This window comes from Mobula hypostoma, chromosome 6, assembly GCF_963921235.1.
Source record: "Mobula hypostoma chromosome 6, sMobHyp1.1, whole genome shotgun sequence".
Classification (NCBI taxonomy): Eukaryota; Metazoa; Chordata; class Chondrichthyes; order Myliobatiformes; family Myliobatidae; genus Mobula; species Mobula hypostoma.
In genome coordinates this window covers 174,868,067-174,881,900 of record NC_086102.1, presented here as the reverse complement: position 1 = coordinate 174,881,900, position 13,834 = coordinate 174,868,067, and the positions used below count along the sequence as shown (strand labels likewise).

At 42.6% G+C, this 13,834-nt stretch overlaps 1 protein-coding gene across 1 annotated transcript in view; it reads left to right on the top strand.

Moving 5' to 3' along the window:
* Positions 1-13,466, top strand: part of LOC134348795 (TGF-beta receptor type-1-like) — an 84,696-nt gene extending 71,230 nt beyond the window's left edge. Inside the window, exons 7-8 of the mRNA XM_063052598.1 lie at positions 11,581-11,711; positions 13,338-13,466. Of these exons, the coding sequence (XP_062908668.1) occupies positions 11,581-11,711; positions 13,338-13,466 (260 nt within the window). The remainder of the gene's footprint in view (positions 1-11,580; positions 11,712-13,337) is intronic.
* Positions 13,467-13,834: the final 368 nt, after the last annotated feature.

Genomic DNA, 13,834 nt, shown 5'->3' with positions numbered 1-13,834 from the left:
GTGGGGGAACTCCCTCACTCAGAGTGTTGTGAGAGAGTGGAACGAGCTGCCAGCGGAAGTGGTGGGTGCAGGTTTGATTCCAATGTTTAAGAGAAATTTAGGTAGGGACGTGGATGGGAGGGGTATGGAAGGTTATAGTCCATGTGCAGGTCAATGGAACTAGTCAGTAAAATAGTTCAGCACCGGGTAGATGGGCTGAAAGACCTGTTTCTATGCTGTAGTGTCTATCACTCTATGACTGCTCTCACCCTCCTTCTCTCCAAAGAGAAAATCCCGAGCTCACTCAACCTATCATGCTCTCTAATCCAGGGAGCATCCTGGTAAACATTCTTTTGAGTCAGTATGGGTGGAAGTCAAAAACAGGAAGGGAGCAGTTACTCTATTGGGGGTATTCTATAGGCCCCCTAGTAGCAGCACAGATACCGAGGAGCAGATTGGGAGGCAGATTTTGGAAAGGTGTAAAAATAACAGGGTTGTTATCATGGGTGACTTTAACTTCCCTAATATTGATTGGCACCTGATTAGTTCCAAGGGTTTGATGGGGCAGAGTTTTTTAAGTGTGTCCAGGATGGATTCCTGTCACAATATGTGGACAGGCCGACCAGGGGGAATGCCATACTAGATGTAGTACTAGGTAATGAACCGGGTCAGGTCACAGATCTCTCAGTGGGTGAGCATCTGGGGGACAGTGACCACTGCTCCCTGGTCTTTAGCATTATCATGGAAAAGGATAGAATCAGAGAGGACAGGAAAATTTTTAATTGGGGAAGGGCAAATTATGAGGCTATAAGGCTAGAGCTTGCAGGTGTGAATTGGGATGATGTTTTTGCAGGGAAATGTACTGTGGACATGTGGTCGATGTTTAGAGATCTCTTGCAGGAAGTTAGGGATAAATTTGTCCTGGTGAGGAAGATAAAGAACAGTAGGGTGAAGGAACCATGGGTGACAAGAGAGGTGGAAAATCTAGTCAGGTGGAAGAAAGCAGTATACATGAGGTTTAGGAAACAGGGATCAGATGGGTCTATTGAGGAATATAGGGAAGCGAGAAAGGAGCTTAAGAAGAGGCTGAGGAGAGCAAGAAGGGGGCATGAGAAGGCCTTGGTGAGTAGGGTAAAGGAAAACCTCAAGGCATTCTTCAATTATGTGAAGAAGAAAAGGATGACAGGAGTGAAGGTAGGACCGATTAGAGATAAAGGTGGGAAGATGTGCCTGGAGGCTGTGGAAGTGAGCGAGGTCCTCAATGAATACTTCTCTTCGGTTTTCACCAATGAGAGAGTACTTGATGATGGTGAGGACAATATGAGTGAGGTTGATGTTCTGGAGCATGTTGATATTAAGGGAGAGGAGGTGTTGAAGTTATTAAAATACATTAGGATGGATAAGTCCCCGGGGCCTGTTGGAATATTCCCCAGGCTGCTCCACGAAGTGGGGGAAAAGATTGCTGAGCCTCTGGCTACGATCTTTATGTCCTTGTTGTCTATGAGAATGGTACCAGAGGATTGGAGGGAGGCAAATGTTGTCTCCTTGTTCAAAAAAGGTAGTAGGGATAGTCTGGGTAATTATAGACCAGTGAGCCTTACGTCTGTGGTGGGAAAGCTGTTTGAAAAGATTCTTAGAGATAAGATCTATTGGCATTTAGAGAATCATGGTCTGATCAGGGACAGTCAGCATGGCTTTGTGAAGGGCAGATCACGTCTAACAAGCTTGATAGAGTTCTTTGAGGAGGTGACCAGGCATGTAGATGAGGGTAATGCAGTGGACGTGATCTATATGGATTTTAGTAAGGCATTTGACAAGGTTCCACACGGTAGGCTTATTCAGAAAGTCAGAAGGCATGGGATTCAGGGAAGTTTGGCCAGGTAGATTCAGAATTGGCTTGCCTGCAGAAGGCAGAGGATTGTGGTGGAGGGATTACATTCAGATTGGAGGGTTGTGACTAGTGGTGTCCCACAAGGATCGGTTCTGGGACCTCTACTTTTCCTGATTTTTATTAATGACCTGGATGTGGGGGTAGGAGGGTGGGTTGGAGATGACACGAAGGTTGGTGGTGTTGTAGATAGTGTAGAGGATTGTCAAAGATTGCAGAGAGACATTGATAGGATGCAGAAGTGGGCTGAGAAGTGGCAGATGGAGTTCAACCCGGAGAAGTGTGAGGTGGTACACCTTGGAAGGACAAACTCCAAGGCAGAGCACAAGGTAAATGGCAGGATACTTGGTAGTGTGGAGGAGCAGAGGGATCTGGGGGTACATGCCCACAGATCCCTGAAAGTTACCTTACAGGTAGATAGGGTAGTTAAGAAAGCTTATGGGGTGTTAGCTTTCATAAGTCGAGGGATAGAGTTTATGAGTGGTGAGGTAATGGTGCAGCTCAACAAAACTCTGGATAGGCCACGCTTGGTGCACGGTGTCCAGTTCTGGTCACCTCACTATAGAAAGGATGTGGAAGCATTGGAAAGGGTACAGAAGAAATTTACCAGGATGCTGCCTGGTTTAGAAAGTATGGATTATGATCAGAGAGTAAGGGAGCTAGGGCTTTACTCTTTGGAAAGAAGGAGGATGAGAGGAGACATGATAGAGGTATACAAGATATTAAGAGGAATAGAGTGGTTAGCCAGTGCCTCTTCCCCAGGGAACCACTGCTCAATACAAGAGGACATGGCTTTAAGGTAAGGGGTGGAAAGTTCAAGGGGGATATTAGAGGAAGGTTTTTTAATCAGAGAGTGGTTGGTACGTGGAATGCACTGCCTGAGTCAGTGGTGGAGGCAGATACACTAGTGAAATTTAAGAGACTACTAGACAGGTATATGGAAGGATTTAAGGTGGGGGGTTATATGGGAGGCAGGGTTTGAGGGTCGGAACAACAATGTGGGCTGAAGGGCCTGTACTGTGCTGTACTATTCTATGTTCTATGTTAAATCTCCTCTGTACCCTCTGTAAAGCTCTCACATCCTTCCTATAATGAGGTAACCAGAACTAAACACAATATTCCAAGTCGGGCCTAACCAGAGTTGTATGAAGCTGTAACATTACTTTGCAGGTCTTGAACTCAATCCTCTGACTAATAAAGACCAACACTCCATATGCTCTTTTAACCACACTATCAACTTGTGCTGCAATTTTGAGTGATCTATATACATGAACTTCAAGATCCCTCTCTTCTTCCTCACTGTTTAGAACCCTGCCATTCTGCATTCTGCCTTCAGGTTTGGCCTTCCAAAGTGATTTACTTCACACATTTTTGGTTTGAACTCCATCAACTTTTGCTATCCTCCATACCTGGTGTACTGTACATCCTGTCTGGCCCCGGAGACTTATTTATCCTAAAGTTTTTCAAAAGTTTCAGCACGTTCTCTTTCTTAACGTCAACATTTTCCAGCATACTCGTCTGTTCTATGCTGACCTCAGATTTGTCAATGTCCCTCACACTGGTGAATACCGAAACAAAGTATTCATTGAGTTCCTCCCATACGTTCTCTGTCTCCAGGCACATACTTCCTGTTTTATCCCTAATTAGCCCTTCCCTCACTCTAGTTATCCTGCACTTCTTCATGTACATCTAGAACACCTTGAGTGTTTTCCTTAATCCTACTTGCCAAGATTTTCTCAAGTCCCCTTCTAGTTCTAAGTCCATTCCAGACTACCTTGTAATTCTCTGGAGCCCTGTCTGCTTCTTGCTTCCCAAACCTTAAATATGCTTCTTTCCTCCTCTTGATTAGATATTCCACATCTTTGGTCAACCATGGTTCCTTCACTGAAGAAATCTTTTCCTATCTCAATGGGACAAACCTATCCAGAACTCCATTAATTGTTCCTTAAACAACTTCAATTCACATTTAGATTGTGCATTTTCCTGAGTACATCCTTTCCAAATTTACACTTCCAACTTCCTCCCTAATAGGATCATAATTCATCTTTATCAATGAATTACTTTGCCATACCGTCTGTACCTATCCCTGTCTAGGGCTCTGGTAAAGGTCAGGGAGTTGTGGTCACCGTCTCTGAAATGCTCACCCACTGAGAGATCTGTCACCTTACAAAGTTCATTGCTTAGTACTATCTCCATTATGGCCTCTCCTCTAGTTAGCCTGTCTATGCATTGTGTCAGGAATCCTTCTTAGACACACCTAATAAATTCTGCTTCATCTAAACCTTTTGCACTGAGGTGGTGCCAACCAATATTGAAAAAGAAGTTGTTGACCAGATCCACAGTTACTTCTGCACCTTTACAGTATCTGCCTCTCGATCTGCTCCTCAGTGTCCCTGTTGCTATAGAGTACTCCCGACAGAGTGATTACTCCCTTCCTGTTTCTCACTTTCATCCATGCTGACTCAGTAAATGTTCCCCCCATTATGTTCTCTCTCTCTGCAGCTGTGATACTGTCCCTGATTAGCAATGCTACTCCTCCACTTATTTTACCTCCCTCTCTGTATCTTTTGAAACATCTAAACCCTGGAACATCCTGCAGCCACTCCTGCCCTTGTGACAGCCAAGTCTCTGTAAGGGCCACAATGTCATAATTTCATGTATTGACCTATGGTCGAAGTCCTTGGCTCTTGTTCTCAATACCTTGCATGAAAATAGACATTTCAACCCATCCAATTGACTGCAATTATGCCATTTCCACTGCCTATCCTTCCTAACAGTCGGACTACACATTGTACCTGTTTTTACACCAACTGCCCCATTCTCTGACCTATCACTCTGATTCCCATTTCCCTGCTAAAGTAGCTTAAACCCTCCCCAGTGGCTCTCATAAATCTGCATACCAGGATATTCCTCTTCCCTCAAGTTCAGGTGCATCCGTCCCTTTTGTACACATCGTACCTTCCCTGGAAGACATCCCATTAATCCATAAACCTGAAACCCTGACCTCAACACCAATTCTTTGGCCTCAGATTCATCTGATCAATTGTCCTATTCTTGCTGTCACTGGTGTGAGACACAAGCAGCAGTCCAGAGATTACCAACCTTGAGGACCTGCTTTTCAGCTTCCCACCTAGTTCGCTCTATTCTCTCTTCAAGACCACATCCATTTTCCCAGCTATGTTGTTGGTACCAATGTGTACATGACATCTGGCAGCTTACCTACTCCCTTTAGAACGCTGTGGATCCAATCTGAGATGTACCTAACCCTGACACCTGGGAGGCAACATACCATGCGAGAGTCTCTTTCATAACTCTGCTTCCTTAACTTTTGAATCCCCAGTCATCACCACTCTTCTCTTCTCCCACCCCCTTCCCTTCTGAGCCACAGAACCAGAGAACCACTGTGGCTTTCCTCTACTAGGTCATCCCGTCTCACGGTATGCAATGTGGTACACTTGTTACTGAGGGGAATGGCCACAGGGATGCCCTGCACTGACTGCTTAGCCCGTTTTCTCTCTCCTGCCAGTCACCAAGTGACATGTGTCCTGCATCTTGAGTGTGAATATCTCCATGTATCTTCTGTCAATGGACCCTTCAGCCTCCTGAATGATCTGGAGCTCATCCAGCTCCAGATCCCTAATGCAGTTTGTTAGAAGCTGCAGCTGGAAGCATTTCTTGCAGATGAATGTCTCCCCGTCTTCTGACATTCCATAAGAGGAACATTCCACTTTCCTGACTGGCATTCCCACTGCTCTAACTATGCAATACGAAAAAAAATTACCTTCACTTCCATATCTTCTTGCCAAAGCCTCTTGAGCCAAAGCCAGTCCCACTCACATTACACCTGTTCCCACTATGGTAGCTCTACTTAAACCTAGCTTCCTTTTACTACTAAGTGCCTGATTTCCTAACAATCTCAAGCCCGCTGAAAATTCCCAACATGCCTCACTTGCTTATAGTTACAATAGTCATGAGGGACTTCAATATGCAGGTAGATTGGGAAAATCGGGGAATTTCTAGAGTACCTATGAGATGGCTTTTTAGAGCATCTTGAGGATCACTAGAGGATCAGTTATTTTGGATTGGGTGTTGAGCAATGAACAAGAACTGATTAGAGAACTTAAGGTCAAAGAACCCTTCGGGGAAAGTAACCATAATATGATCAAATTCACCCTGAAATTTGAGAAGGAGAAGCTAAAGACAGGTGTATCAGTATTACAGTGGAGTAAAGGGAATTACAGAGACATTAGAGAGGAGTTGGCTGGAACTGATGGAAAGGAACACTGGCAGGGATGACAGCAGAGTGGCAATGGCTGGAATTTCTGGAAACAATTGGGAAGGCACAGGATATGTACATTCCAAAGAGGAAGGGGGAAGAAGTATTCTAAAGGCAAGATAATGCAACTGTGGGTAACAAGATAAATCAAAGCCAAAGGGCATATAATAGACCAAAAATAGATGGGAAGTTACAGGATTGGGAAGCTTTTAAAAACCAACAGAAGGCAACTAAAAAAGTCATTAAGAAGGTAAAGGTGGAATACGAATAATATTAAAGAGAATACTAAAAGTTTCTTCAGATACATAAAGTGTAAAAGAGAAGTGAGAGTGGATAACAGTCCTCTGGAAAATAATGCTGGAGATGTAGTAATGGGGGACAATAAAATAGTGGACGAACTGACTAAGTATTTTGCATCAGTTTTCACTTTGGAAGACACTGGCAGTATGGTGGAAGTTCCAGCTGTCAGGGGGCATGATGTGTGTTAGGTTACCATAACTAGAGAGAAAGTTCTTGGGAAACTGAAAGGTCTGAAGGTAGATATGTCACCTGGACCAGATGGTATATACTTCAGAGTTCTGAAAGAGGTGGCTGAAGAGATTGTGGAAGCATTAGTAATGATCTTTCAAAAATCACTAGATTTTGGAATTTTTCTAGAGGATTGGAAAAATGCAAATGTCACTCAGCTCTTCAAGAAGGGAGAGAGGCAGAAGAAAGGGAACTATAAGCCAATTAGTCTGACCTCAGTGGTTTGGAAGATGTTGGAGTCGATTATTAAGGATAAGTTCTCAAGGTATTTGGAGGCACATGATAAAATAGGCTGTAGTCAGCGTGCTTTCCTCAAGGGAAAACCTTGCCTGACAAATCTGTTGGAATTCTTTGAAGAAATAACAAGCAGGATAGTCAAAGGAGAATCGGTTGACATTTACTTGGATTTTCAGAAGGCCTCTGACAACGTGCTTAACAAGCTACAAGCCCATGGTATTACAGGAGAGATTCTAGCATGGATAAAGCGGTGGCTGATTGGCAGGGGCCAAAGAGTGGGAGTAAAGGGAGCCTTTTCTGTCTGGCTGTTGATGACTAGTGGTGTCCCACAGGGTTCTGTGTTGGGTCCCATTTTTTTACATTATATGTCAATGATTTGGATGATGGAACTGATGGCTTTGTTGCAAAGTTTGCAGACAATATGAAGTTTCCAGAGTGTTGGGAATTGTATGGTCATACACTTTGGTAAATGAAATGAAAGGGTTGACTGTTTTCTGAATGGAAAGAAAATGCAAAAAAAAACTGAGGTACAAAGGGACTTGGGAGTCCTTGTGCAGGATTCCCTAAAGGTTAATTTTCAGGTTGAGTCTGTGGTGAGGAAGACAAATGCAATGTTAGTGTTCATTTCAAGAGGATTAGAATATAAAAGCAAGGATGTAATATTGAAACTTTATAAAGCACTGGTGAGGCTTTACTTGGAGTATTGTGAGCAGGTTTGGGCCTCTTATCTTAGCAATGATATGTTGAAACTGGAGATGGTTCAAAGGAGGTTCACAAAAATAATTCCAGGATTGAACAGCTTGTCATATGAAGAGCATTTGACGGCTCTGGGCCAGTATTCACTGGAATTCAGAAGTATGAGGGGTGACCTCATTGAAACCAATTGAATGTTGAAAGGCCTTGATAGAGTGAATGTGGAAAGGATGTTCCTATGATGAGAGAGTCTCAGACCAGAGGACACGGCCTCAGAATAGAGGGGCATCCTTTTAGAATGGAGATGAGGTTGAATTTCTTTAGCCAAAGAGTGGTAAATCTGTGGAATTCTTTGCTACAGGCAGCTGTGGAGGCCAAGTCTTTATGTATATTTAAGGCAGAGGTTAATAGATTCTTGATTGGTCAGGGCATGAAGCGATATGGGGAGGTTAGGGCTGAGAGGAAATTTGGATCAGCCATGACAAAATGGTGGAGCAGACTTGATGGGCCAAATGGCCTTATTCTGCTCCTATATCTCATGACCTCATGGTCTTAAATCTTGCACTCACTCATCATAAGCAATGGCTTGTGCAATCTCAAGCTAACAGGGATTAACGTAGATAGGTGAATGATGGGTAGCGTTGACTTTATAGGAATCACTTTTTTTACACTGGAGACAGTGTAGAGGGAATTCACTAGGATGTTGGCTGAATGGAATACTTCAATTAAGCGATGATATGGGATAGTCAGGATTTGTTTTCCTTGGAATGGAAGAGATTGAGGGGGATTTGTTTGGAATGGAGGAAGTTGAGAGAGATACAAATACAAAAACAAAGGAGCTGGTTGTGGACTACAGGAGGATTGGAGACAGGCTAACCCCTACAGACATCAATGGATCTGGGGTTGAGAGGGTGAACAGCTTTATGTTCCCCGGTATAAACATCACTGAGGATCTCATGTGGTCTGTACGTACCGGCTGTGTGGTGAAAAAGGCACAACAACACCTTTTTCACCTCAGACAGTTGAAGAAGTTTGATATGGCTCCTCAAATTCAAAGAACTTTCTATATAGGGCCACAATTGAGAGCCTCTTGACTGGCTGCATCACTGCCTGGTATGGGAACTGTACTTCCCTCAATCGCAGGACTCTGCAGAGAGTGATGCGGAGAGCCCAGCGCATCTGTGGATATGAATTTCCCACTATTCAGGACATTTACAAAGACAGGTGTGTAAAAAGGGTCCAAAGGATCATCAGAGATGTTGAGTCACCCCAACCAGTAACTGTTGCAGCTGCTACCATCTGGCAAACAATACCGCAGCATAAAAGCCAGGACCAACAGGCTCCGGGACAGCTTCTTCCACCAGGCCACTAGACTGATTAATTCATGCTGATACAACTGTATTTCTATGTTATATTGACTATCCTATTGTTCATAACATTTATTATAAATTACTATAATTGCACATTGCACATTTGAACAGAGATGTAGCATAAAGATTTTTATTCCTCATGTATTTGAAGGATGCAAGTAATAAAGTCAATTCAATCCAATTCAAATATACAAAAATTTGAGGTGCATTGACAAGGTAGACAGGGAAATGATTCCCTATAAAAGAGTGGACAAAAAACAAACGGTATGGGATTATGGTCAGGGGGGAAAAATATAAAGACGATCTGAAGAAGATTTTTTTCACCCAAGTGGTGGTTGGAAACTCCAACATTCCAGCTGAGTGGCTGGTGGTAATGTGTTTTCTCATAACATTTAAAAAGTGTTTAGATGAAAACTTGCAATGTTAAGGTTTAGAAGGCTATAGGTCATGCACTGGGATTAGTGTGGATATCTATTTATATACTTATTATTCAGATTTATTGATTACACGTACATGGAAATGTATTGTAAAATGCATCTTTTGCATTATGAATCAACTCACCCAAGGATGTGCTGGGGGCAGCCCACAAGGCTGGCACCGACATAGCATGCCCACCGTGCTTGTAGAGCACCACAGAACACAACAAAACCAATCATACATTACTGTGCAGAAGTCTTTTATATATATGTATGTGTGTATTTTATATATATATACATATACACACACAAATACTTTTGCACAGTACTGTAGTAATTTTATGTATTGCACTGTACTGCTCTCGGGAGGTGGGGGTGGAGGCATTTCAAGACATGCATGAGTGATGATGAACCTGAGACCGATAGTCTGATGTAGGTCTCTATTGTGGACTGAGAGTGGGAAGTGGGCAGGGAGGGGGGAAGCCATGGTTGGGAAAAGGGGAAGGGAAAGGAGAAGGAGCAGGAGGCATCAGAGAGACAATTCTGTGATAATCTTGAAACCAATTGTTTGGAATCAAATGTCCTTGATGGGTCCAGATGATGGGTGTGTTTGCACCTGCACCGCCACTCCCCGCCCCAGCCCCTACCCCGGCATTCCTTCTCTGCCAACTGTCCCCCACCCCTCCAGTGACACCCTATCCTTGCCATTCCCAACCTGCTTGACTTTTGCCCTATGACCTTTGCACAGTACTGTACCAAGCAACAACATCAAGAAAAGCCCTGTTTCTCCCTACCTCCGACACATATACACACACACAGTTCTCCAACTCTAAAGATTGGTGACTTAATGCCAGCTTTGACATTATGGAACAAAGACACTGTTTCTGTGCTGAATGGTAGTGAAAGAGGTAATAGGGCAGGATTTGCGATTTTGTTGTTGGAAAGGATGTTGCCTGAAGGTGGATGCACAGATAGATAAAGTGGTAAGAAGGTGATTTTTTTAAATATATATATTAGCTTTTATTAGTTGTTGCATCAAATGTAAAAACATAGAGGTTATGGTATAACTGTATAGTGTACTGGTTATAACACAGTTGTTCTGCAGCCTCACTAAAGCTTTATACAGTTGTACTTCCTGTCTTGTTTAGTTTCCGTTTAGATTTACCGCATAAGTAAATTATTTTATATTCATTGAAGTATTGCGTCATGCTGAAGACATTCTTTCCTCAAGTACACTCCACCACGGATTAACTAACCCCTTCTCATTTTGTACTGTGGGGCAGCACGGTCATGTAGTGGTTAGCACAGCGCTTTGTTGTACCAGCAACCTGGGTTCGACTCCTACCACTGCCTGTAAGGAGTTTGCATGCTGTCCCGTTGCCTGAGTGGGTTTCCTCTCACAGTCCAAAGACGTACTGGTTGGTAGTTTTATTAGACATTGTAAATTATCCGGTGATTAGGCTAGGATTAAATCGGGGGATTTTTTGGAGGCATGGCTGGAAGGGCCTATTCCACAGTGTATCTCAATAAATAAATAAAATATTTCACAGTATCCAATCTGGGATAGGTTGCTCCTTGCTTGGCTTGTCAACTGATCTAACAAAAAAAGTTCAGTAAAACATTCCAGGAATTCATATTTCACAATACTATTATTAACCTGATTGGAACTAAAGTCACTCATAAATAATTTTAAATGGATCTCTAATTTTTAAAATTTAATCCATTTCCCTCCATTACCGCTGCTGACTGGAGGCCTGAAGAGAATTCCCGTCGATGTTTTCTGTCCATTGGAATAAAAATGGAAATACACGATTGAAATCACAGAATTTCATTCCTCTTCATTTTCCTCTTACTAATTTGTTATTTGTTGAAAACCGTGGGGAAGAAATACAGGTATGCTTATTTCTGGATTTGTTAGAAATGATTGGCTGGTGTAGATATTGACTATCAATATTGACTATTCACTCTTTTCCATAGATGCTGCTTGGCCTGCTAAGTTCCTTCAGCATTCTGTGTGTGTTGCCTTAACTATCAAGTATTAGATTACTACTAGATTAAATGTACAGTGGAACTTGTCAGTTCATGGAATAGACAATAGAATATGCTCTATTAATTATATGAATGGATCTTTAAAATAATATCAATATTGTTTTATTTGGCCATAGGTGACACATTAATTTCTATTTTCCATAGGTGCCTGCAATGAATATCAGATGCCTTATTATGACCTTGTTCCTTTGGACCCTTCTATAGAAGATATGAGAAAGGTTGTCTGTGAACAAAGTCAAAGGCCAAGGGTTCTAGCTCAGTGGCATTGTTCTGAGGTACTGTTTTAACAGTTTGTCCACTAATATGCTGCTTGTAGCTAACTTCATTATTGTGAACATATTAACGTGTCATATTCAGTTATGTGCTAAGTTCATCAAGAAGGTATGGTTTCATAATATGTTTCCCAAATTGTCATGAGAATTCAAAGTTCAGTTCAATGTGCTAATACAGCTTTGAGATCCATCTCCCAGCAGGCCATGAAACAAAGAAACCAAAAGAAAACCATTAAAATAACGCCATCAAACATCAATGTGCAGAGAGAAAAAAAACAAATCATGTAAATAATAAATGCAAGCAAATAGCATTCTGAACTGAAGTCTACAAAGGGAGCAACACACATCAAAGTTGCTGGTGAACGCAGCAGGCGAGGCAGCATCTCTGGGAAGAGGTACAGTCGATGTTTCAGGCCGAGACCCTTCGTCAGGGCTAACTGAAGGAAGTCCAGGAAGTTCCTTCAGTTGGTCCTGACGAAGGGTCTCGGCCTGAAACGTCGACTGTACCTCTTCCCAGAGATGCTGCCTGGCCTGCTGCGTTCACCAGCAACTTTGATGTGTGTTGCTTGAATTTCCAGCATCTGCAGAATTCCTCTTGTTTGCGTCTACAAAGGGAGTTTGTTCACAGTTCAGCGCTGAGCCAAGTAAACATTGTGGAACTGTGAGCTGAACTGGTCTACCTCTCCCCTTGGGTGCCAACACACTGACCTTTCCAACCTGGCCTGCTGTTTAAATCATCGTCATTCAAACCTCAGGTTCAGTTGCTTTGATGCACTCTGGGGCCTGGGCCCTGCCACCTTGATTGAGCCTGGGCCCCGCCGCCTTGATTAAGCCTGGGCCCCGCCGCCTTGATTAAGCCTGGGCCCCGCCGCCTTGATTAAGCCTGGGCCCCGCCGCCTTTATTAAGCCTGGGCCCCGCCGCCTTTATTAAGCCTGGGCCCCGCCGCCTTTATTAAGCCTGGGCCCCGCCGCCTTTATTAAGCCTGGGCCCTGCTGCCTTGATAAACCCTGTACCCGATCTTTCCAATTCATCCTGGCGCTTAAATCATGGTCCATTGAAGCATTATTATAAGAAGTGCATTTAAACTCTATAAAACCCATGAATTATGGCCAGCAGCATCAACACACTCTCATCGGCTTAATCAGCGAAGTTTATACTTTGCTTTTATTCATGGTAGTCATTCTCAGAACTCAATAAAGGTCATTGGATTGTTCATCAATTCTTCTTTAATGTGGTAGGATAGATAAAGCACCAGTTTTAAATAAAGTCTTGTTTAATGTATTATTCACCTATTTCCTCTGCAAAGCAAATGCTCTCAAAGCCAAAGATTAGGCAAGCATAAAGAAAGTGGGAGTTTGAATTCTGCAATTTGAGGGGAAGCTGACCTGTGAGCACAGGATACAATTCTGCCTTTGAAATATTCTAAGGATTTGAATTAGGCAGAATACGTGAGATCAGACCTGCATTTTTTGTGGGTTAATAATATTCCCACTACAGAGTGAGATAACATAAAGCTATACCAAAAATTTGAATTTTATTTATTACTAATTTCTATGTATGTTCCTCCCTTATGTGGGTGTTGATTGTTAAAATGGCAGTAAAAATGTGCAATATTATTTTATTGAAAGGTGCTGCAGGTGGTTGCCAAAATCATGCGGGAATGTTGGTTTGCTAATGGAGCGGCACGATTGACAGCACTTCGCATCAAGAAAACCCTCACAAATCTTAGTGTGCTGCAAGGGGTGAGCATCAACTGATTCTGATGCCACGTCATCACCACCAAATGTTCAGGCTTCAGCACAGAAAACTTGATCCTGCAAATTAATTGATAACCAGGTACCACTGACACACATATTTGGAAAAGTGGATTAGTCACGAATGAAAATGCCCACTAATGTGAGATAGCTTCATAATACAACATCTTACATTGAATATATTGAATTTTCTTTATTGACCTTGCTGCAGACAGCTAATTTATTGGGTTAATTAAAATATATTCAGTTTCTCTTTAATGTTAGCTGCAATGTGCAGGGTTTGGGCACATTTATGGAATTTTGCTAAGCTTCTGAATGTACAGTATGCTGTAGTTACATGAAAATATACCTAGTTGAAATAGTTTTCTTGA